Here is a 26,462-nt window from a genome sequence, read left to right as displayed (position 1 = left end):
GTTTACACTTTATTTATCTATATTTATAAATACTATAAGCTATTTCATTCACGGAATCCAAAATTTATAGAATTTATTACTTTTAGGACCGCCTAACTAACGTCTCATTAGTACGTTTAACCTTCCTTTTCGCTTACATTGACAATACAGTGACGCACCGACCTTTACGCCATGAACTTCAAAAGAAACATAAGGGTACAACCGGTACTACTACAACGGCTACTTACACCAACTTATCTATGTATGTTTGTGGAGTCAAACATATGCATTAATGGAACACGCCTTCGCCACCGTATAAGCGACTGGATCGCTGTGCCAACGTCAGTACGAATTCTAATCTCACTTGGAACGATTGGCTCTTTGAAACATCACTGATATTGTCCATCGGATGTTTAACAAAGCTTCAAAAATCTTTATCAAATGATTAAAAGTGTTTATTGTTTTAGTGGTTGCGTGATTCAATAATTCGGAAGGTCAAAATAAAAGGTAAGACGAGGATGTACATATCTTCTCTTAAATTATATTCACGTATACGACGCCGTATTTTTGATGAGGAAACGGCATCCACAATTTATAATTGGAGAATTTATAAATACAACTTTATTTATAACTTTTGTATTTTCATTGTATAAAGTGGGTACAAGCGATCTAAGACGATTTTATAACGTATAGTTTTAAAGAAATATTTAATTATTATTGCAGCAATCAATTATTACGATTTCGTTATAAAATTTGAAAAAGAAAAATAGAACAGAAAAAAAACTATTCAGAAATTATCCCGAGTTATTGTTATAAAAATTAAAATAAATTCAATACAGTTATAAAATAATATTTAATGAAATAAAATAACTATATAAAAAAAGAAAAAAGAGACAGTATAATGATGTCCTTCTTAATCATGATATTTTTGTTTTCCTTGGTTTAAATATTATTAAATCTATCAAAAAATATTTCACTGTAGATATATATTAATTTAAATACCTTTATACTTAGAACAATTCCATTTTAAGCAGACCTGTTATTATAATATCATACTTATAACGTTCTTAATTAAATGTTATTATTTAAAAATAGGAACGCTAGTAAATAGCGGTAAATCACTCTTGTACCTGTCAAGTTAGTCGCCATATTGGTTTTTGCTTTCAAAGAGTAGCTCCGGTATAGTTGGTTTTGTAATTCTGATTCCAGGAAGAAAGTCTAGAGTAAGATGAACACCTTTCTTGTCTACTACATTTCTATGTAGACTAGTTTTAAAGACGACGTCAATAAATTGTTTATAAAATAACTAAGTCAGTAAATAACTTCTCATGGCGATGAGCCCAAGTATTCATGTTTAGACATTCGGTAATACGACTCTAGTAATAATAGTGGAATCATCTGAGTAGTCAAAAAATTAAAAACATTTTTAAGTCAACATAAAAATAAAGAAGCTCGCGTTATTGTCAGGCGATAAACAGACACTGTTTGTATTCCAAAAAGTATATTGGCGGTTGTTCGAGTTGTCTCATGTTTGTCCTTTACAATAAATTAAATTTGTTAGCGAATGAGATCACAAACATTTAAGTTTAAAAATAAACAAAACTTATGTAACATTATGCGTTTTATCTCAATCCTTTCATTGTCATTTAAAAATGAGAAATATATAACATAAATTATATTCACATCAATAAATAATAATAAAAATACATTCGAATTTAATATTCTATATTGTAGGCATAAGTGATAAAGACTTCAGAATATTAACGCAATAAATAGAAATGTATTTATTCTCTTATTTATCCTTTTTAATACCGGACGTATTACTTTATAGGTATTTTCTATCGATCAAATCACAACAAAAAAGAAATATGTTTATTGTAAGGTACTTTGCATGTATTCTAGTATTTCTTATGATTTTTTTAATTACACTTCATGGCATTCATCTAAAGATATGATATATATTCTGATCGTTTCTATAAAGCTTACCATTTTAATCTATATATACATAATAATTCTGATAGGTCCAAACTTTTCGGTAACTTGTTTACTTCATCAGTAATTAAAAGTCTACATTTACTTGATAATATTTTTTTTTTTACTTATGACATTTAATAATAAATGAGGCAGATAATGTTTACAGCAAAACAATTTAATTAATTTGATTTAAGCGTATTTTTGTAAAATTATATTTACAAAAATATCGAACAAATGTGTAATAATTTATAGCCGACGAAAATTTGCCATTTTGCGATTGTTTTAAGTTTTTTTTTTACTATTGCAAGTTTAGAACTTTGGTGTAGTTGGATAGACGTAAAAGCCTGCACCCTGCATTAAGACTTATGTCTTTCTGCTAGTTCTATTAGAAATATATTAGAGCGGCCTGTATCCAGCAGTTGATGTCCTATGTATGAAACGATGATTATGATCGTATTATAGTAATCATCATCAAATAAGCGGCATATAGCAAGCCAGTTAAATTAAGATGATAGAAATTACTTACTAAATACATCTTCGTTCTCCTTGAATGGTTCATTATAACAATGATCGATCGAGATTCGTAGAAAGAAAGTAACCGATTTGCAAGTTGTAGTGGCAGCGCACAGGACAAATAAGATGACCTCTGGAGCCTTAAGATTTAGGAGTATAAACTTGGACGGGCACGCGAAGCTTAGGACGTTCACCCACAAAGTAGACAGACGCCCTTGTTAAGGTTAATTTAAACCGGTCCTATTGGAAGTATTTGGGGAAAGCCTATATGCAGTATTCGTTAGTTATGTTATATTCGACGATGAAGCTATAATAGCGGGATCTGATCTTGTATCACTCATTATTACACCTGTAAAGGTCAAATAAAATAGCAATCGTAAAATCTTATAACTCTTTTAATGCACAAACAACTAACAAATCCTTGAATGTTTTAGAAAGGTACAAAAAATATTCCAAGCGGCCGAAATTATCTATTGTTACAGCCAAAAAGATGAGAAGTGTTTAAAAACAATATCGTTGTTTAGTATTACACTGCGCCGACTAATGCCACAAACCTGCTCATATCTACAAAGTAGCTTTAAAGAGTAGTCCGTGACGAATAAGGCCGCACGAATATTTAACGGCTTTTAAAATATTAACATAAGAATAAATAGAATATTGACCTTTTTAGAAATATCTCGGATGTTCGTTACGCCATAAAACACTGCACCGAATTCGATTGCGGAAATATTATTTCAAATAAAGAATAAACAAAAATAAAGATTTCATATTTTAATAAAATTTATTTACGTTGTATTATAACTATGATATCTGAATTATTAGTAATTCGTTATATGTAGTCACACCTTTTTCTAACATCTATCGCTTGAAGATAGACCGCTCTATTTTTCCTTAATAACCAAGTCCATCCAATGATTATCTGGAAGTTATCGTCGTTGCGATATGACGGCTCTTTGTGCTTCATTTTTTGCCTGTTTCATATTTCTTTTTACTTAGAACATGTAGTAAAAAAAATATAAATATTTGTAGATGTAGTTTTTAAATTTAATTTTTTACGTCATTATGGTTGACATGAAAAATTAATTTAATAAAACTAGGAAGCGTAGCCAGCGCTGCTTTTTACAAATGTAATTTTTCACTCGTGGTAATTTTAATACGCCGAAAATATTTTGGACAAGTTTTATATCTATAAGGGCTAGTTTTTTTTTTAAACTCCCCAATTTATGAAAATTCCTTTTTAATTAACTTCTACTCGGCGAATAAAATATTCCTACCTAAATTTCAAACATTATGACAACATACATAGTTTAGACATAGTCAAAGTTGCGGGAAATTGCTGTGGACAGTGCAAGTTTGTGGAGATCTTTGAGGGTTGCCTATGTTTGCCTCCACGATATCGTCTATCGGCTGACATGATAATTAGGGCTTATGATCTATAAGAAAAAACGTAACATAGGTGAAAACTTGTACATGGATAAACCTGTAACCATCAAACTTAAGATATATTAAAAATCTATTCCTATTGTAAAAATTAAATAAGCAGGTAATAAAACACTTTTATTAATATTTAGCTACAGGATCTATAGATTTATTACTAATTTCCTTAAGAAGGTAATAACACATTTTATATAGCAACTAATGTCATTGGCAAATGTTATTTGCCGTTGGAGTTTGGCATTTGGATTTTGATATAGCACTGATGTCGCTTAGCATAGACCTTATTAAATTAAATAATCTACTTCAGAAAATTTGAGAATACATTACCTAAATCACAAATAAAACACTAATAAAGAAATGTATCGAAAGAATTTGATTATCAAAACTTTGATATTGAATAATAAAAATTGTCAGTTTGTACTTCGATCGGATGACATTTCGTTCTATGTTAATTAGATACGAATAAAACCAGGTTTTTGGTATGAGGAAAATAGAACGGTGGTTTCTTTTATGAATTTCCATCTTACGACCGCTGTTGAAACTTTATCGTGATTTATTAGATCTTTGCATCTTTTACATATTCTATAGAACCTGTTATAAGCAGCCTCGTGTGGCGCAGTACAATGATAATGTGATCAGTATGCACGAGTTTTATTTTAAATTCAATATCTTGATTCCATACTAATCAGTGAAGTTTTATTTTGTCTGACCGTTCGCTCTGGACTCTTCAATATTCATTGTACTCTGCTGGTTTTGCACAAAAATAATTTTTCAATTACTTATTTTATGTCCAATTAATTATAAACTAAACGATTTTTTTATTTAAATAATAAAATTTAATATTATTTTATCATAAAGTACGTAATATTATTTTAAAAAGTTCATTTATTAAAATGATTATCGCAGATTTTAATTATTGTAAATAACTTAAAAATTTTCTAATTGTTAGTAACAATTAATAAACGATTTTAATAGAATCCCATACTGGCATACGTTATCCAATCACCAAGTTAGCACAATAATGAAATACGATTGTTTTTAACAGAGAAGTATTTTTTGTTAACGTTTATCAATATACAGGCTAATAAATTATAGTTGTAAAAGCTTTAAAGGGTTGAATATAAAGCTTAAAAACTTTTACACCTATTTTCTATAACGCTGTAAAATTCTTACTCTGAAATAAGATACATTAATTTATTTTTTCTTTTGTAATGGGACAAGTCAATAACTTCTGGCAGTAGAAAGTCTACAGGGACAGACAGTAAACAATAATTAATTTCAATATGTAGTAATCATAATTTTAAAAACGCTTTATCTTACTATATTATTATTTTGTTATTTAATAAATCATTGATTTTTGAATCGGTTCTATACTTTTGGGTGACTATATTTTAATTGCCAGAAAATTAACTATATATTTACTCTTTAAGATCTTTTACATCTGTAATTAATAACTCTGTATTTTATATATGCTATATCATATATATTTATGTAATATATATATCATGTTTAACTAAAATCAAGCCTTTTTATCTTCGATATTGATTACCATACTTTGATATTATATTTAATGGTTGGTTTTTATGTGCAACCATATGTTAATACTATATAAATAAGTAAAATGTTACCATGTGTGGCTCATCTATTTCGGGATGGTGATGCCGATAAGATTGAATAAATATTATCAAGTGGAGTACACGTTGGCAACGGCTACGAGAATTAACATGCCAATTAAAATCATGGCGCCTGACGATCACGCCCGGAAATATTTCAAGGTTTACTCAATAAATCCATCCGAACGATTTCGTCACGCGAGTGCCAATAGTCTAAGGAAATATTTGATAATAAAATACTGGCACGTTCGTTCTTTTTTTTTCCGGTTTCTGTGGTTTTTCATTGAACATTGATGTAAATACACATTAAAGAAATCTTCATGTTTATGTTTTATTACTCTAATATTATTATTTAAATTTAATTTCTCAATAAATTTTATCGCATAATAAAACTTTCACTTACAACTATAACATAATTAACAATTAAATTGAAAGAGTTTTATTAACGGTACATGAATATATTGACGTAACTGTAATAGGCAGTAGAAAGTTTTATGTAAATCTTCACAAAAGGTTCATTCAACCTGTTTTGAAACATTTTTTGTATAACAAAACAGCGGAGTAAGTTGCCCACTAGGTGAACTTACGACAAAGTTAAGGTCGCTGAAATTCTCTAGACACGAGCAGCCCAAGACCGGCCATCATCGCGATCTTTAAGACATAAATGGAAGTCCATCAGCTAATGCGATGATGGTAATTATAACAAAACAGATTTTTTTTTAAATTGTATATAAAAACGCACACTCTTTTTAAGAGATTTCGATACATACGTATAGTATATGTAAATAGTTAATACACAATCATTCCTAAATGTAAAAACCTAATCAAGGATGTCAAATATTTTTTTAACGTTTGACGGCAACGTAGCTAAGAATGGCTTTTAAAGTATGTCTCGGAGCGGATTGATCATAGCGTTCAAATAAACCGGTCACACGGGTTTGTATTCGCGTTGTCTTCTTTGTCAAGATTCCACGCGAATCTTTACATTTTGTAAAAAATCCATTCTGATAACACTTTCATTTGTGTTCACAATTATTTTAAGTTAATTACTCAACCTTAAAAATTAGTACGTATTACATTCCTAAAATTCCGACTTTAACAATCTCTTTATTTTTATCACAAAGAACAATACAAATAGATCTCCCTAATTGAAGCACCTTTGCTAATGTGCTTACCATTGACCAATTTAAATACAACGTAGTAAATGGAACGTTGAACTAAAAGATATTTTATCAGTAGAAGATTTATGTGATGTCTACTTACTAACACTTTATGGCCGTAGACTACTACAATTATATTGTTTTAGTCTTTAGTAACGATTATGAAAGCACTACTATTCTCCATCTTAGGGTCATAGCATTGTCTTTAAGAAATTATTAAAACCTGTCGGAAACCTGCCATTTCCTATCATGAAACGTAGGAGTATAGACCACACTACATAGAAACCTGTAGAAAAGGTAACGACTTTTCAGGATAACACCCAGGTGTCAATTTCGGCTTTTGTTATGGTGATTTGGTACGAGATGCAGTAAACTTTCAGCTGTGAGCTTTAGTTCTGATGTTTAGTAGACCTCAACCTGTTTCTTTCTTCAAAGCTTTTTGCGTAAAATACTCCACGTCACATGACTAACGTTTTCGATGATATAATTGACACTACTGTAGTCTCGGATGAAGTTATTGCTGTTAACCTTGGAGGCTTTTACAGCTTCATCGGAATAGAGTTCACGGAACCGAATAGTCCGTGAACTATTCAAAATTTAAAACAGGCCGTCGTATTTCAGTATAACGTCGATCGTACGAAAGAAGCTCACCTACACGAGTTTATGTGTAATATAATGAATGAGAATGTTCGGTTTGAAGGACAGCAAAGACCATTCGGCAATCTAAGATAGGATACTGATCCTCCCTTGATTGAATTTGAACTAACACTAACCATAAGAGACAAGTAAAAAAACAATTAAAGTCTTTACTGTAATTTGTTCTTGCCGCAGCAACCATAACGTCACACACATATATTTATTAATAGCATCTATAACAGTAAAAACACAGTAAGCTACAGTTTTTGATACCCTGAAGCCTCCGCGTACTCCATATCCTTGACGGAAACTGTCATCTCGAAATCGGAGTTCATTTATTTATATTATTAATTTTCATAATTTACATTGATCGCTTGTTTGCGTCATTAAAAGAATGTCAGAAAAACCCCAATTGATACAATCAAATGTTGTTTCCTTATCAAATTATCCCTAAACTCAAAGCTTTAAATAAACCCTGATCAAAGAAGTGAACAAACAAACTCAAACGGGACTATCATTATTGCATACCTACCGAATCATCTTTCTTAACGCAAAACTGTCAAAGTTTTACGCCGGATGAACTTGAATCAAAGAATATTTGCTCAATAAGACTTTGTCAATAACATTGTAAGCTTTTTGCCTTTTACTAACTTACATCACTGAGCAATTGTTCAAAGTACACTACGAAATTCAAGTCGTGAGAAAGTTCTTAGTATCAACGATAATAGACTATTGCAGTTTTAGCATCAGAAAGAAAAATATTTAAAGCTAATTGTGCTCTTTAGATTCAATCTTTATTACACACTACTTAATGAACCAAAATAAAGCTTTATATTCTATAGGATATTTAACGACATCCGTGCTGTATATTAATTTGATTATAACATTTTACGTAGTTTCAAAATATTTAATAAAAAATATTTTGTTACGCATGAGATATATCATACGTGAAAAGATGTAAAACCATTTTTAAGTAATTTTTTTTTATAAGAATATCAGTTTTCGAATAACCTCCATATATATTTGTCGGAACTATGTGTATATTTAACGGAATCATCATTTATGAAGACATTTACTTTGTCAGACGCAAGTGATGAAACAAGCAGAATGCTATGCAATATCGCGATTGAACTTGTCACCTTTTAACACGAAATAATACAGCCCGTTAATTAAATTGTAATTTGTCTATTTCACTAGTAGACAATCTTATATAAGATAACCCAAAGACCATAAATCAACAAATTTATGGTTTTATTAATCTGGTTTCGAATTATCGCTAGAAAAAATGACCATTTATTCAATTATATTTAATCATGGATATTGCTATAATACTAAATCAAACTTTACATCAGTATACCTAACATTTAAATTTTAATCGATGGTTGACATCTATCGACAAAATTCTGTTAAATTATTAAACGATAATAAAGCAACAGAATTGTGAATTCATCGTCATAAATATCTATTAGTTTTCATCACAATGTTGAATATTCGATTCGCTAACTTTATAATATTTTTATTGCCTAAATATTTATGAAATTTCCTAAAAAGGGTGCAGCGTGTGGAAATTTTTACTACGTATTTATGTTTTGTCGCGTAACCTTACCCGTTACTTGTTTATTGGTCTGTTCTTCAAGTTTTAAGTATACTTTTACAATAATTTTTATATAAATTGGTTTCTCTCGGTTGCTACTCAATAAATAATAATTAATATATTGTTTAAGCGTCAAAATGTAAATATCTATATTTAAAATAGTGATGAACGTGTGATAAATACAACCAATAAAAACTTGTAACGACTAAATTACGTTGTCATAAAGTTAACAAATGGTCATGGGTCTGAGTATACACATATAATGAAGTTTCACAAGATATCCTATACCTAACTTTTCTTGATTTTTAATGTAAATGTATATTGTTTAAGTAGTTTTATTATCGTATTAATGAGTCTTAAATAGGTCGAATTATATGGAGTTATTATAGTAAATAAAACTATATACAACTTGATTACAAAGAGGAACTGTTCTTTATCAAATAGGTCTTCTAAACCGATGTGCATTCCAAGCCAATGATAGCTTACTATTCATAATGTAAAAAAAAAATTGACGATTCAAAAGTACATATACATGCATACTTCAATAAAGATGCTTTAAATTTCAATTTGTATTATAACATGATTTGAGTTTTGTAACATAACTTGTGTCACTACTTTTTATTTTTTACCCAACCTTTTTATGGATTCTCTATCCCAATCATAGCTTTGTGGAAATATAATCTGCGTGGTAACAATTGTCTCATTTTACGTAGTCATCTATATATATCAATTAAACTTTTAGATACATGTGCGAGACTCGGCTTTGTACAAAAATAGCATTTCATTACAACTTTGTCACTACTATACCGGGTAATCGGTTCATTGTTTCGGTTCAGCGAGGGGCCATTGTAAATTCAAGGTCCGAAAGGCGAGCCTAAATGTACGGTCTAACGATTGTCGTAAATTATTTTTAAACACACGCTTAATTGCAATAGTACTTAATTCTAAATATAGGATTCATATTTTATGAGAAACCAATAAATTTCATTCTTTTCACTAGTTGGCTGGCTGCCTGTCTTTTTGTTTTACGGACGCTGACCGTACCATTCCAAACTTATAGTCAAATAAATCAAAATGCATTATGTATTTCATATTTATAATACAGATTAATATAGGTAGTTATTATCTGTGTAATGATCCCATTCCGAGCACCTCCCGGAAGAAGTCGTGTTCCAGCAATAGTTCCTAGCTCTAGAATATTCCAGATATCTCGTAATGTTTATACGTCGTGAATATTTTAAACAATACATAACAATACAAAATCTGCGTATCAAACCCGTGTCGTGCCATTATAATTAACAACACTTAATCATTGGGCTAGCTGCAAATATTTTAAATTGATTTGATAAATTATTAGTCATAGGTTATTTATAATTTTCTCGGTACCAATAATAGAAGTTTAATTTTAACTTGCGTAAAAAGGTTAAAATAATTTTTGAGCTGTGTTAATTGAAATTTTTATTCATAAATATTTTATTACACGTTCCTTTAAATTAATAAGCACAGTGATAATAATTTGGTGCATACATTTTGCCAAATAAAGGGCTTTTAGTTTTTCAAAAAAAAATTAAATGTCGTTAATATCTATTTCTCTTTTAAACTCGTCTCATAAATTATGCATACTGGTCTGTTAATTGACCATTTTACAAGTAACAGTCTTTAAGCTAATAAAGTATTTTTTGTTTCCAATAAACTAGAAAATATTTTCCTCTTAATTAGTTTCTTCCCAATAATTTTATATGTGTATTCAATATAACCTCTGTATACTCAAAATAGTGGTTACTTCACGCTACGTACAAAGGCCTTGCTTATTCAAGAGAATGTGGTTATTTAACCTATAAACCATAACCTATTATTATACTCACGAACATCACATATTTCGTAATTCAAGTTATTTGAATAGTAAGCTTAAATTACATTGATGCCAAGTAACAAATAACTTTTATTGCGTGTATTTTAGAATACGAAAGATTTATCCAAGGTTTTTGATGTATTTAACACATACTTCTATGACATTTAGCAGTAGATTTCGATAAGGTGAATCATTCACAGATGTCCAGCGTTTAGTTTTAAACAAATATATACACATATGAATCTCAAAATGGCACTTCTAAATATTTGTTTTTCTTATGAATTCTTGCATGACAAGACTGAGCATAAGTCTAAGGTATCTAAAAACGAAAATCATGTTAAAAAGAGCGGCCAATGCTTATTATGATACATAACATTGAAAAGTTTTAATCCCAAAAACTAAACTAGCAATTTATGGCATATTTTTGATTCACTATTTTTTAAAATAGTCTTCCCAAAAATTCAAGATTCGTCATATCTTATAAAACCACTGTGAGTACCAATGGATCCAATCTCCTTTTGGAGTCTTTTCAACTGCGTATTCGAGAGCAGCTTCTTCGACATCATGCAACGGTAGTGATTAAAAAATTCCACAACAGCCACAGTCACGTATTTGATTAGCCAAGTGCTACTGATGAAGACGGGCTTTGTTACGTTATCGCTATTCTAGATATTTTTCCGAAACAATAGGCGAAAGAATGCTGGTGTACCGCTTTGTTGTAACTGTTTTCTTATGTTCGAGAACAGTTACATCAAAGTGTGTCAGGTCGAAGAATAACAAAATCATATTTTTTCATACGCTTCTTCGTCTCTTAATTTTAATAGGCAATTCTTTTTAAGTACACACCCCTAGTGAAGGTTGTATCTTTCAGGATCTTAACAATAAATACAAGTTTTATGGCATTTAACGCGATAATATTTTTGAGCTTCGGTCATGAAGTCTCCCTCTGTTACAACGCTTCATAACACGTAAATGATGAAGCAAATATTTTTAATTTGCCTTGTACCAATGCCCAGATTTGTTCCTATTTGCTAGTAAAAAAGTTTCTTGAACAGACTTTATCAGTTGCTGCTAAATTACAATGTTAGTTTTAGTAGTCTTTATTAACGGTCATCTGTCACGCGAATCTTTACTAAGATTAGTATATTCATGGTTGCACTCGTTAAATGTCATTTATAAATAGAAGAAGCAGATGAAACTACCAAAAGCTATTCAGTTCAACTCATTTGTTTATTTGTGAAAACAGTAAAGTTATATTGTCATAAATATTACATTGTCTTATTATTTATAACGCTTTTTCTGCTTTTTGCCTAGAGGCGAACAAAATGTTATGATTGTATAAAATGAATTTTAAAATTTATAAAGCTTCTTAAAAGCTAATCAATTTTATCGGTCAATTCGTTTAACTTAATTCGTCTACTGAATAATAACATTAAAATTTAAGCAATTTTTTAAAGTTCTTTTTGTAATCCGACATAGAGTCAGTACATTTCGTACCTATCGGAATTTCGTTAAATATTTAAGCTCTTATTGCTAACAGGAGCATATGGTGACTTTATTAATATTTATTAAAAAAATATATAATAAAACATAACTTTTAAATTGCCACAAATATTATAGGTTAATGTAAATGTTGTGCCTTATACTCATACCTTAACAACATTATCTTCTTGTCTCATTTACGATAATCACATTTACGAGACTAATACCTTTTCATACCTCCTCACGTTTTTGCAATAATGAAATTTTAAGAACGGTTCTAAATTAAACTTTTTCCAAGCATAATAATTTGTATCGCCTTTAAAGCTTGTTAATTTAAATATGTATACTAATTTATGCCACTGTGTCGAAACTGGCCATGAAGACAATTTTATGACAAGAGACAGACGATTGCGTAGACATGTTTATTAATAAATTACATATTTTTAAAATTTAAAAACGTCAAAAATGCTTTACTTCGAAAACCAAAACCTATCTCATGTTAGCTACTATAGTCATCATTTCACACTGCATAGATTTCAAATATGAGCAGCTGAAATCAGCTCACATCAAGCTACTTTCGACGACCTTAACAAAGTAATAGTCCACCTCATGGGTGCAAATCTGACACTGCGCCTACTGTTCCAATGTCTACTCCGGAACGCACCCAAAGACATCAGCAACCATCTGTTCTAACGCTAAGAGGCCGCATGCTATTTTAATTTTCCATTCCACTGGGCTATAACGGACACTTTTGTTTGTCAACAAACAGAACTGAATTAAATTCGAAGCTTTCCGGAAATCCCGAGCGTTGTTCTTTCTTCCTGTTTCCATTGAACGATTGTGAGCTTGTCAAAGACGCCCGAAATGAGAAACCACGTCTCGGTTCCATAAGTCATATCAGATGTAACCATTTATTATTATAACTAAAATTAAGTTATTGAACAAAAATAGTCTTTTAAGCTATTGCAACTTTAAATTTTGCATCGCGCTAGTGTGATAAATTTGTTTTCAAAATTTTCCTGATTTATCATGTTCATTCATTTTCCTTGGTTTAACCTTTTTAACAAATTTTAAATATATTGGAAAGAATTTATTGGAAAGTTAACATTTAACTATATGATTACTTAATTAGTAATTATTTTCAGGCAAGTGGCATATTTTTATGGGCTGTTTTAATGTTATTGATGTCTTTTCAATTTTTGTGTTACAGAAGAGAGCTGATTGTGCAATTAATATTATGAAACCTATGGAATCTATAAGAAAAAATTTTCCTGAAAAAAAAATATGACATACATGGTTCATTATTTATTCGTTGAATATGTTTTCAAAGTGTATTTAATAATTTGTCTTTTTCATAAGAATAGAAATAAATAGAAGAGAAATAGCGATGTACATCATTCTATCTCTTTGTTTGCGCTCCATTAAATTAGTGTAATAATAATTTGCCGTGTAATATTTCAAAATTAATAATCATGTAATAAATTTTTAGTGTATATTCATAATATGCATAAACTCTCATAACAGAGTTATAATCTTGAGAATAAATTTCTCTAACTTACTGATTTACTGCTATTTCTAAAACGTGGGTTGGCTAGTGGAATATATAAAGCATTAATTTTGCCATAATACTTTAGAAAGTGACCACTAAGAGAACCCGTATGAGTTTAAAGTTAGCTCTCAAAGAACATAGCCCGTTTGGAACCCTTTTTTGTATTGAAGGATACTAGTATAGTAGATCTCAATTTAATTCTAGTCTATAACAAATAATGCTCTTCTGACATTTATGTTGGTGAGCGAAACCAGATTTTTTTTTCTTTTAAGTGTTATTTATCAAAGAGCACATTTAATATCATTATAGAATCATTATGAATTTTAAAAAATGCAAATGCTTGTAAGGGTTTCGGATTGAATTACACATGAAAACAATTAAAAAGTATGTATTAGAACAGAACCATTAATTCATTGCCAGCATAAACATATCATACAATTTTAAGCAGCCAATCTAAATATGTCTAAGTCAATAATTTAGCAATAACGTATATCTAACTCGTCAATCACGAACTGCGAACTTGAGAAACAGATTTAACAATGCCTGATGAACTTAACATTTCACCTTGTGCTACATACATTTCGTACACTATTAGGAAAAGAGTTATTGATTATATTTCTTTTTACATTTATACTGAATATTAATTATTAATTATTAATTAACATTCAAAGCAAAATCCTTGAAGGTTTATTAATACGAATTAAAATTTTGACCTATTCAGATAATATAGATATACTGAAAGATTCAGTCGACCTTCTACATTTCACAAAAATAGTCCGTGTTGTGTAAAAAATTTTGATTGAAAGAATTCTAAACACGATTAGAATGACGCACACTTTGCTCGGAATACTTTTGATTTTATTTTTAACCCAATTCGTAAAGTTTCAAGAATACTTCACCACCATTATAATTCTCTACGTTACTTTATGTTACGATGAAATAGCGTACAAAACTGAAAACCTTAACAAACGTATATAAGACAATTTTATTAATATCAATTTTTAAAATAATTTTGTTTTGTAATATTTTATTGATTGAAACACAAATTAAAATTTCAGATGGCGCGACTGGCTAAAGTTATTTTAGGAGCACTTGCACTACAAATAGTTTATTGCGCTCCAAGCAATCACAAAGAAGAATCATCAATATTGGACCAATCTGAACCAACATTGAATGATAAACTGTACTCGGTACTCGGAAGCGACGAGATAACTGACAGCAATAAAGAAACGCAAAGGCAAAAAAGATGGTATGACAACGCACCTTATTATCCGCCGCCATTCATCAGACGCTACGATACGAGATCCGAGATTGAAAACAGCCTATCGTACATTCAATTACGTTTACAAGAAATCTTGAACATAGCAAAGACGCCGCCACCGCCACCGCCGCCCAGCGTGTATCCGATATATATACCGATTTATATTCCCCAAGTGCAGTGCGGTTGCAATCCTACCAACAACGTAGAACCGTCCACAGAAGCTCCTAAACCGACGACGACCACGAAACCTGTGAATGATACCGTTCCGAAGTTAAACGAAAGATTTCCAGAAATGGAAGATGAACGACAAAATTGGGGACTAGTTGTTAATAACACGTTAACTGAGTACGACGATGATGACGACGGTGCTAGACCAATTTCACTAACTCCAATAATAGCGGGTAGCGAAAATGAAAGACCTGCACCACCTGTTGATCACGGAAGCAGTCAGGCAGATGTTAATAATATAAATACACAAAGTTTGAGTACTGAAAATCCTTTCAAAACTGAAAAGAGTGCTTCACAGCCGAGCGTGTGCGATCGAGCAATCATGGGCTGCTGCTTTGGGACAGACCCTTCATTCCGATGCATTCAATCGAGAGGGTGCCGAGACAGAGCTCTAAGCATCAACCCTTGCAATCAACAGTACCTCCTTGGTGTTATAAACAGGCTCCAAAATTTTTACGGATGATTAACTTTATTATTTAAATTACAAAAAAGTCAATAACTGTTATTTTTCGCAAACATCATTTACTTTCTAAATTATTTTAATGTAGTGATTAATTTAAAGGTTAACATAAATTACATGGATATAAGTACAAGAGTAACTGACAATGCGATTGGGTTTCGATAGCATTTTAATTATTTTGAAAGAGTTGCAAATGCATTTCAGTAAAATACGCAACAATGTGCCTTATCTTTGTTGAGTGCAGTGATGTCACTTGTACAGGTATCCTAATAAAATGTATAATTAAGTTTAGTTTAATGTATTTTTAATTTAAAAAATTGTAATTCTCTACTGCCATAATGACTAGCTTTTGCAGTGACGAAATAAATGTATTAATACTCATAATCTAACTAATTCTATAATTGTAAAATAAAATACAAGTTGCTAACAACTTTCTTGATGTTCTTTATTATTTACAAAATACAATAATTATATAGTTGCTATTATGAATTAAGTTAAATGAGTATTTCACACCGATTAACTTCGATGAAGTTTATAATTTGTTAATTTTAATTTTCTAATGTATGCATATATAAAAACAACGTAGAGAAAATAAATAAATTGACATTATAATATAATTCACAAGACGATTAAATAAAAATTTTATCCGCACATACATGTTCACGAACCCAATATATTATAGACATCGCCCAATTCATAAAAGAGAGTTTGTTAACGCTAATTTGCTTTCGTATTGTATGTGCGATTCTGCTTGAAATAATACAACATAATTTTAAGACAATGGTTTTTTTCTTTTTATTTAACCTGCAATACATAGACACAGGCCTCCCTCATAGATTTCCAATATGACCGGTCGAAAGTAACATAAATCCAGAGTTTTTCTACGACCTAGATCAGGTCATACGTACTATGTACTACGTACTTTGGGGCTTGCACACTGTCACTTTAATTCAAGCTTATAGTCTGTTGTATAAATTAGCTTTGCATTAATTTAACTTATATGTTTTTTTTTTTTTTTAATAAAACTCAAAAAGTGTTTTATAAAGCTAAGCACTTTTTATCAAAATTAAATGAAATAAACCTGGACATAGATTTCTTATTGAGTGATTATTACAAAAGTCAGTACATCTCAAAAAGTTTGATGTACAAAAAATTAAACTAAAACGTTTTTAAACATTTAAAAACTTTTTGCTTTATTTAGAGTCTTTTATTAAGTAACAAAAGAGGTCCCCATTATAACCCCTTATATACCCTTCTAATATACAGCTGTCCCATTTGTAGCACTTGTTGGTTGAAAGTGTGATCACCTGCTAATATAAAACGAAATAAGACTTGAAAAAAATTGTAAAACCAAATAAAAAATAAATAAATTGTAAAACTAAGGAGTTAGGTGACGGAAGAAAGGAATTGGAAAGAGGGAAATGGAATGAAAGGATAAGACAGACGAAATGTGGAAAGTAAGAAAAAGAATAAAATAATTTAAGATGAATGGATGTAGAGTGCGAAAATAAAACAAGGTGTGAAAAAAAATTATTAAACAAAAAGAAATGACCCTGTCCTACCACAAGATAGGGGAACGAGATGACTCTAATAATGGAGGCCATATATAAAATTCACCTGCCATTTCAAATTGTGCAATTATTTAAACTTACAACTTTGAAAAACTTAACTATATTGAAAACAAAGGCAAACAAAGCCAATACACTTCCAAAACTTGCGAATAGGATCTAATAAGCACCCGTCATTTATAAACACCAAGAATATTAATTTAATCAATTGTGTTAAATATGTTATTAAAATAAAATGTATTCTTTACAAATCTGTAACAATTAAATCTTTGGTATTGAATACGATCGAAACGCTCGTATAATGAAGCTGTTTTGTCCGTATGCACTTTTAATACAAGGAACATATATTACTGGATTGACTGGTCCAAAATGCATATAAGTCATTAAGTCCGCCACAACGTAATGTATAAAAATAACAAATAAATAAATATAACATATAGCAATGTAATGATGATGACAATGGCTTTAATCTTAGGTGATTACGATCTTTTAAGGTGATGAAACAACACCGATACGGAAAATATTCATGAAATATATTTTTTCAGATATAAACAGAAGTTTTGCTGTTCAAATGAAGACACCAATATATCAATGTGACTGAACAGTTAAGTTAAGTGAATACAATATTAGAGCTAATATTTACAACATATAAAAATATTTACTTCTTTAATTTGAAGCACAAAAAGCATAGTAAAGTTGATGAAAGAGACATGTTAGTGTTACCATAAAATGCCTAAATATATATATATATATATTAATCCATCACGAAAACACTAAGAAATTAGACCAAAAATTAAAAAAAAACTACCTGGCAACATTGTTCAGTAGACGTTTAGAGCAAATTTTTATACAATAAATACAGAAAATTTTGCATTTATTTTTTAAATCCTTTAAAAACTTGCTATATTTAATTTAAATCAGTAATGAAAAAAGATATCTATGCAATGTCAATATAATGTTGAACATTAAGCCAATAGTGTCAGTCAATTACAGATGTCGATAATGTCTTTGTGAAATATATTTATTAAATAAAACATACACTATAAATATATGGATCCCATCCATCTAAGAAAGATATTAATTATAACATATTGACAATATTTACGTCGAAATAAGTTTATATTAAAACAACAGACTAATAAATTAACCGCCAGTGTCATTTTATTGTTTATCGTATCTTATTAATATTAACACCACAGTTTATAAAATACTAATATCTCATCTATATTGGCATCGAACTCTTAACATCTTTATTTTTATCTCCTTTGGTGTATTACAAAATTTATAACAAAATGTTGATGTACTAAAACGAATAATGAAAAACATATTTGATTATTAAATATTATTTATTACAGGACTGTAAAAAAATTAATTTAATGTCTAATATTTTATTCGAATGATAACGTTAATTTTAACATTTTTTGTTATAATTCTTACTTTTCACAAATGTATGGAAAGCAATGCCATCTATGAAGTATTTGAAAATATTGAACACCAAAAAAAGGGAGATATTCATAATACAAAATTTAGAGTGAAAAGACAAGAAAACAATCCGAATGGTGATTTCAAAATACTAACAAACAATTGTTTTAAACATATACAATCACGATTACGTGAGATATTAATGTTAACGAAATTATCACACAAATTAGTATCTGCAAACCAGTATCCAATATCAATACTTATTCACGTACCAGAAATAATTTTCGATTGCAACACTGAAGAAAGTACGTATTGTATATATTTGTAGTAGGTATAATTTAACTCTTGTTTATAATATACAAAATAATTGGTTATTACCAAAAATTAATTTCAATATGTAGTTATCCGAATTTTTTAAAACGCTTATTCTTAGTAGATCATCATTACAACATTTATTATTTTTGTAACCATTGATTTTTGGATAGAATGTACCATACATTAACGGACAGCAAATGAGCTATATAATAGCCCTTTTAATGCTTTCACACCAATAACAAGTAACCTTGTATGTAAGTAAAGAAGATAGCGCGATCTCATTTGACTAATTTAAATACCTCTACTTTAAGAAAAAAATAGTAAATATATATTATAAAAGAGAAAACAATTTGGGATTGTATGCGCTCTAGGATTTATATATCTCTATCTATATCTAGAATTTACATTTATTTGGTCTATTACAAGTAAAAGTCTTAAAGTCTCTTAACGTTTGGTTTTTGCTTCTATTTTATTAAAATTAAAACGTTGAAGCTAATGCGAAAAAACCTATTGATTTAACACATTTATATAAAAAACAGTAAATGACTTTAAGAGAGCTATTTAATACATAATTAGACATTTAATTTCAATTCAATAAACAAAATACCAGAATACGAAGACGTTCGAAATAAATCGGGTTTTTTTATTAACGTATCTTAAGCTGCTTGTAAGGAAAAAGAGAATGGAATCAAACCTGCGCTATCTACATCGCATTCCTTTATTGAGAGCACGCCGAAAACATCAGAACTGTGTTTTAAAGAGACACTCGATAAGAAAGAATATTCCAATGGTTGCGACGCAGTCATATTAAGTTGCTGTCATGAAAGAGAAATAAAATTGAAATGTTTCGAATGAGCCGGTTGCGATATTTCAATTTCAATACAAACGCCTGCAGTCAAGAAAACATTCTCAACGCTATTAATCGATACCAATTGTAATTCAAAGAAAAAAACTGAGAAAGTCGAATTAAATTAAATTCTTCTTAAAAACAGATATCCAAATCCTTCAATTTTAAATTTAATTATTCCGAACGTCCTGCTCTTCGAAATAAAAGCTACACATTTTTTACATAATATTTATGTATAACTTAAAATAATCATTGTTTGACAAATAGTTTGGCAATTTTATTTTAACTAATCAATCTTTCAAATATAACTTAATATTTAATGTTGTTCTTTTTTAAAATGCAGCATCGGCATTTTTATAATAAAATTTGCTCATTAGTGTATAAGCTATCAATTATCTATTACTGGAGTAAAAAAAAATTCAATCCTCGAAAAGGGTAATACTGGAAGCTATGTTGACACGCCTCGATTTTTTATTTATATTATAAGTAATTATGTCTCACGCTTTAGTCATTGTATTTTTCTTATATGATCTTTATTCGAAACTTTTTATTTAATTCTCTAATAAGGATGTCGTAGTTGTGTGTAAGAATGCCTCAAAATGTAATCAACGTTATCAAAATAAGAAGGCAACGTAATACCGTTTTTACAGTTATTTTATAAGAACATGAAACATGGATGTTTTACTTATTCAATCGAGATTTAAATGACTTATTCTAAAAAAAGATTCAAGTTTGTAATAAGAAAACTAAATTCGAATTTATAATTTATTTTTTTAAATATCTTATATCTCCTCCCTCGAAACACTCGTATCGAATTTGTTTGAAGGCAAATAATCAATGATTCACATACAGGGTTATTGATTATAGGTGTAAAAACTTTTAAAGAGTAAATGGAAAGCTTATTTGCTCTCAATTAATGTATGGCGAACCCTATCTAAAAATCATTGGTTTCAGAAATAATAAATACCGTAATGATAATATATTAAGAAATACTGTTTTCAAAATTTGGATAATTACATTTGAAAATTAATTGTTATTTACTGTCTGTCCCTGCAGACTCTGTATTGCAAGAAGTTACATTAATATAACATTTTTGTGAGTGATCACTTTATACAGGTGATTGTTAAATACAGATATGCTATACATTCATCACTTTAAAGCTTTTACATCCATAGCTAATCAATCTACATATGTATATGAACATCTCCACGACCTACTAGTAGAAAAGTTATTTAAACATAATATTTGATTTTTCATTATTATTTTTTCATATTATATTAGCCGGACTAAGATTGTGTAGAGTTTTTTAAGCTCTAGTGTACGGTTTTATTTATTAAACTTCAATTATTATGACCGAACATTCGTTGTCATTTGATTCGTTCTGTTTTATTTTATTGAAAAATGTATGTGTGTAACTTATCGTAGAAGTCGAAATGATTGTATTTTAAAAAAGAAGTAAAAAAATTAGCTCTATTCTTGTTGACCTTCAGGGATAACCCGATGACGCTTCTGATTTAATAACGCGTTCGAGCACAGCAACACCAGATGTGTTTATGAACGCGGCTGCCTCTGTTCGTGTTAGTAGTCAAACGTCGGGCGTATTATAAATATGAAAACAGAATTTTGTATATAACTATCGAAGTATGTTAACATTAAAAGTTATTTGTGAATCAAAACCTGTTCATACCGCACTACACTTCCATAAAAGCCGTCAAAGAATTAAGGTAAAATTTATTTTAGTATATTTTTGTATTTAAGTTTGTTCTATTATTTATTATCCATATAATGATAGTTCAAAATTATTACTGGAATTACAAGGAATATAATAATTTCGATGTAAATTTTACAGAAATATTTTTTTAATTTATTAAAAAATACTGCTTGATATATCAGAGCTCTGATAGAGTTTATCTTTGCGAGGGGTCTAAGTAAATAGGCTGAAAATTTTCTTTATTTGGCTTGGCTGTACCGTCATAATGTATGTCATCGAATTTAAAGGCCGTCAAGCTCTTCCGAATTCGTGCGCCTTTACTAGTTAGTTTAATATTATCAGACCATAAATAATATAAGTTTAATAAATGATAGTTTAATTATCGTCGTCGGTAGATCCTGGTTGCAGACCGCTTACAATAGGTCCTATCATGGGGCCTTTGATAAGCAGTGGACGTTCCACGGCTTAATTGATGACGATAAAGCACGGTGTTTAAGTTTTAGAACATTTTTTTATATATAACATTTACAAAATATTCTAAACATTATTTCTCCGATACCTTAGCTCTTACTTAAATAAAACTGTGATTTGTTCTATTAAAGTAAAAACAGGATAATCTAAAAATATTACTTTTTGTTTGTGGAAACAGTTTTCCAAAATTTATTTAATAATGCAACAGACAATGTTCAGAGTTATACTTATTTTACAATCCATTGTCGCTTCTATTTTTTGTTAGACATCTATCTAAGAATCTTTACGGTGATCTTCAATTCGCATTTAAATTCCAAAATCCTTATTCAACATAGAATTGGTTACGTCTCTTATTGAAATTCGAATTGAATCTACTGCCGGTTCAAAAATAAATGTCTCCCGCTTGAAAAAACCCGGTGTAACTATTATGAAAAATATTATGAAACAGCCAAAAGGTAAACACATTTTCAACCCTTGCACAAACACTTGCACTTGCAGTTGGAGCTTTTTCAATATTTTCAGGGATCCTAATGTAAAATTTTTCCTGTTCCTTAATCGATGTAAATTGAATCTCACATATAAATTGTTTTTGCTTCTGGTATTTGCAATGTGATATACTTGCACCTATAACTAGATATCCGACTTGAATGCTAAAAAAGGATTAGTTATAAAAATAATACAAGATAGTTGCTCAAATTCGCTGAAATTATTCATACCTTTAATTACAGATGATCACCTATAATGTCTTTGCAAGGACAATTGCAATGTGTATTTGCATTCTTGCCGCTGATGGATTGGATCGATTTCCAAAAGAAGATGTAAATGAAGAACGCATCGATAGATTATCGATTCATTTAGACAATTTGAAAAACTTGATCAACGAGCCCGCGGATCATTACAATAATTTACAACAAAAACTCTTTTGGCAAAGTAGTTTTAACAGAGAATCAGAGAAAAACAGATTTTTAAACCAGTACTACATAGAACCAATACTAAATTCATTAAACGAATTGGTAGAACAATTTAAATTGAATAATAATAATAACCGATCGCCGAATTTACATCGCTGGCCTGAGTATGGTTTTTTACCACAGCAACTTCCTTCTTCGTTTAGTTCACAAGGCGGCGTCAGTGGCTGGGGTTCATCTATTCCTCCAAACACCGATACTTATAGTGGAGATTCAGGAGGCCAATTAAGTTTCAACTCTCCCAGCGGTGGCTACAGCCCTTTTATTAATCGTAACCTACAATCAGACGGGGTCGAAGATAGTAAGAGAGTTTACACACCCGTATCAGGTCAATCTCATGGTTATGATATCAATTACAACTCAGGTATTGCTCAAAATTATAACCCAACCTCAATTAGTGAAGATTCGCAATCAAACGTTGCAAATAGATATCCAGATGATTATGACCAGAACCAGAATTGGGGACTCGTTGTCGAAAAAAAGGACGAAGAAGACAATGCTCAACGCATTTCATCACAACCAACAATTAACAAGCAATCTGATTGTAACTGTGAAGAACAAATCAAAGTGAGTATTTTGCATTTTAATTATTATATTAAGGATAATTATTTAAATAAATGTACTTTTCCTCGTTGATACCAACAATGAAGTTTTATTGTAGTCCGATCAGTAATTTTTCATAAAAAAGGCCTGTTTGCTACTTTTTTTTAAACATTGAAAAGTGACAAAAGTACCGAAAAATTCATTTTTCGAAACTATTGTTGTGCATCGTCATCATTTCAGCCGTAGTACCTTCGCTGTTGGACGATGTCTTCCCTCGTATATTTCCAATAGAAAAGGTTGGTAGCTGCATCCAGCGCCTTCCTTCTTACTATCTTGAAAAAGTGATCTGTACAGCTTGCAGGTGTCCTACGATGCGCTTTCCGTGGTCTCCGCACCAGAACCACAAGGCTCCAGAGACCATCTACATATTAAAAATTAAGTTTTAAAGTAAAAATACGTTTGACCTCTCTTTTGTGAAATATAAAAGATATCGCCCAGAGAAGTTTAGTGAAACATTCGAATTCCAGGCAGTACATAAACAGTTGGCCTGTTTCAAAATAAAATACAAAATCGTGTGATTTTATCACAAACTAACCGAAAACATATATTCATCAATATCATTAAATTCACACTGAATTCAAATTCAAACAAAAATACTGTATACGTAATAACAGCGGAACTAATCAAAGCTGTTTTCAAATTTATAGATTTTATTATACAACCCTCAAGTTAATATTAAATTAGCATAGTTTTTGTGCTATTTACTATTTAAAAATTGTAAATCTTTTATACAACTTTCAATAAGTGAAAAAGATACCTTTTTGCTGACATATGTAACAGTATCGTTTCAATTAAAAATATACAAATTAAAAAGAAGCCCCTCTTGAGTACCTAATTCATAAAACAATATGCTTGCTTTCGTCTCTAAATTAGAATATTTTGATTATTGAATGCATACATTAATTAAAATTATTATATCTATATTACCTAAAAAGTAAATAAAAGAGTATCGCGAAAATATAATTAACTTTTTCTTTTCTAGAAAAATACAACCTTGGCAACAATGCAAAGGAGTTCCGTAGTAACTGCTATTACGTGTAAGGCGGTAGTGCTTACATGCTGTACACCGGGAATAACGGAGATCCAACGAAAAGATTGCTTCACTTCGCAAGGGTGTCTACGCAGCTATGAGACGGGGCTTGCGTGTCTACCTGTTGTTATCAGAGCTATCTTCAAGGAATTGTACCAAAATCTTTAAGCAAATAAATTTAAAAAAATCTTTTCTTATTATAATCGCATGTAATGTTTTTTTTTTATAATCAATATGTAATTAATATATATTTATTTTTTTTCTTTAGCGCTTTTGTTTCATAGATGTTAATAAATATTTTCATTCGAACAAACTTTAAGTAAACTTTTGCTTAACACTGCTTTATTTGTATTAAAAAAATCTTAACTGTTTTAAAATATATAACTAAGAACTCTATAATTTAGTTTTATTTTTATAACTTAAATTTCCTAATGATCTCAAATATAATATAAGCAAATAAATCGCGTAATGATACACAGTATACATATAGTTATTTATATGACAAGGTTTATGACAATAACTGGGTGGATCTAGTGTTAATTACAACTTACTACAATCTACATTGAGCCACAAGAATAAAAAATCAAGTGGAAATATAGCAACTTTTTCCGGAGACTATAAGGTAGTTCATTTGGAAAGTACAATATAAAATTATTTACTTAATAATCGCCATTAGACACCATATATACTATATAACTGCTATCCAGTTCCAATTCCATTAAATAACTTCGCAAAATTACAGGTTGTCAAATATCTCCCTTCCGCTTTTTTGCTCTTTATTCAATGCTTTATAAAAAGTGTTACAGTGATCGGATTTAGTTCAAATATGCGCCGTTTTGTTCGATAATCTGTTTCCATCTAGACGGCAATTTCATAATACCTCCCTCGTAGAAGCCCCCCTCCTTATTTGCGAAGAACTCGGACAGCCACTTTTCACAAACCTTTTTTGAGTTCAACTTTACACCACCAAGGGCGTTCGCCGTGGACAGGAACAGGTGGTAATCACTTGGCGGTATGTCCGGGCTATATGGTGGATGTGATAAAACCTCCCATCCGAGCTCCCGTAGCTTCTGACGAGTCATCAACGAAGTGTGTGGTCTGGCGTTGTCCTGGTGGAACACTACACCCTTCCTGTTGGCCAATTCTGGACGCTTCTGGTCGATCGCCTGCTTCAAGCGGTCCAGTTGTTCGCAGTAGATGATAGAATTAAGCGTCTGGCCATATGGGAGCAGCTCATAGTGGATGATTCCCTTCCAATCCCACCAAACACACAGCAAAACCTTCCTGGCCGTCAATCCCGGCTTGGCCACTGTTTGGGACGATTCACCGGCCTTAGACCACGACCGTTTTCGCTTGATATTGTCGTATGTGATCCATTTTTCGTCGCCAGTCACCATCCGCTTCAAGAATGGGTCGAGTTCGTTCCGTTTCAGCAGCATATCGCAGGCGTTGATTCGGTCCGAAGGTTTTTTTGCGTCAAATCATGCGGCACCCAAACATCAAGCTTTTTTTTGTATCCAGCCTTCTGCAGATGGTTTAAAATGGTTTGGTGACTAACTCCCATCTCCTGGGCGATGTCACGAGATGCCACATGCCGGTCTAACTCGATGTAGTCCATGATTTGAACGGTATTTGTCGTCACAGGTCTACCGCCGGCTGGCTTATCCATGGTGTCGTTTTCGCCGGCTCTGAATCGTCGAAACCATTCCTCCGCGGTTCGAAGTGATAGAGTACCATCCCCCAAAACACCATTAATCTCACGGAACGTTTCTCTAGCGGATTTGCCTTT

The 26,462-nt window shown here is 30.6% G+C and overlaps 2 protein-coding genes across 2 annotated transcripts; both read left to right on the top strand.

Annotated features, from left to right (window-relative positions):
• The first annotated feature begins 331 nt into the window (after positions 1-331).
• Positions 332-16,541, top strand: LOC137931642 (uncharacterized). The gene is made up of 2 exons (XM_068775110.1): positions 332-486; positions 14,848-16,541. Exon 2 carries the CDS (start codon positions 14,848-14,850, stop codon positions 15,739-15,741), a length of 894 nt encoding a protein of 297 aa, XP_068631211.1. The 5' UTR covers positions 332-486; the 3' UTR covers positions 15,742-16,541.
• Positions 16,542-21,425: 4,884 nt separating this feature from the next.
• LOC137931711 (uncharacterized) lies at positions 21,426-25,032 on the top strand. The gene is made up of 3 exons (XM_068775203.1): positions 21,426-21,614; positions 22,801-23,607; positions 24,626-25,032. The coding sequence occupies exons 1-3, from the start codon at positions 21,534-21,536 to the stop codon at positions 24,839-24,841; spliced, it is 1,104 nt and encodes a 367-aa protein (XP_068631304.1). The 5' UTR covers positions 21,426-21,533; the 3' UTR covers positions 24,842-25,032.
• The last annotated feature ends 1,430 nt before the right edge of the window (positions 25,033-26,462 follow it).

The sequence above is a fragment of the Battus philenor genome, unplaced genomic scaffold, assembly GCF_028537555.1.
Source record: "Battus philenor isolate CCGP_79_NKW_IND1 unplaced genomic scaffold, ilBatPhil1.0.hap1 SCAF_8, whole genome shotgun sequence".
Classification (NCBI taxonomy): domain Eukaryota; kingdom Metazoa; phylum Arthropoda; class Insecta; order Lepidoptera; family Papilionidae; genus Battus; species Battus philenor.
This window is presented reverse-complemented; position numbering and strand designations above follow the sequence as displayed.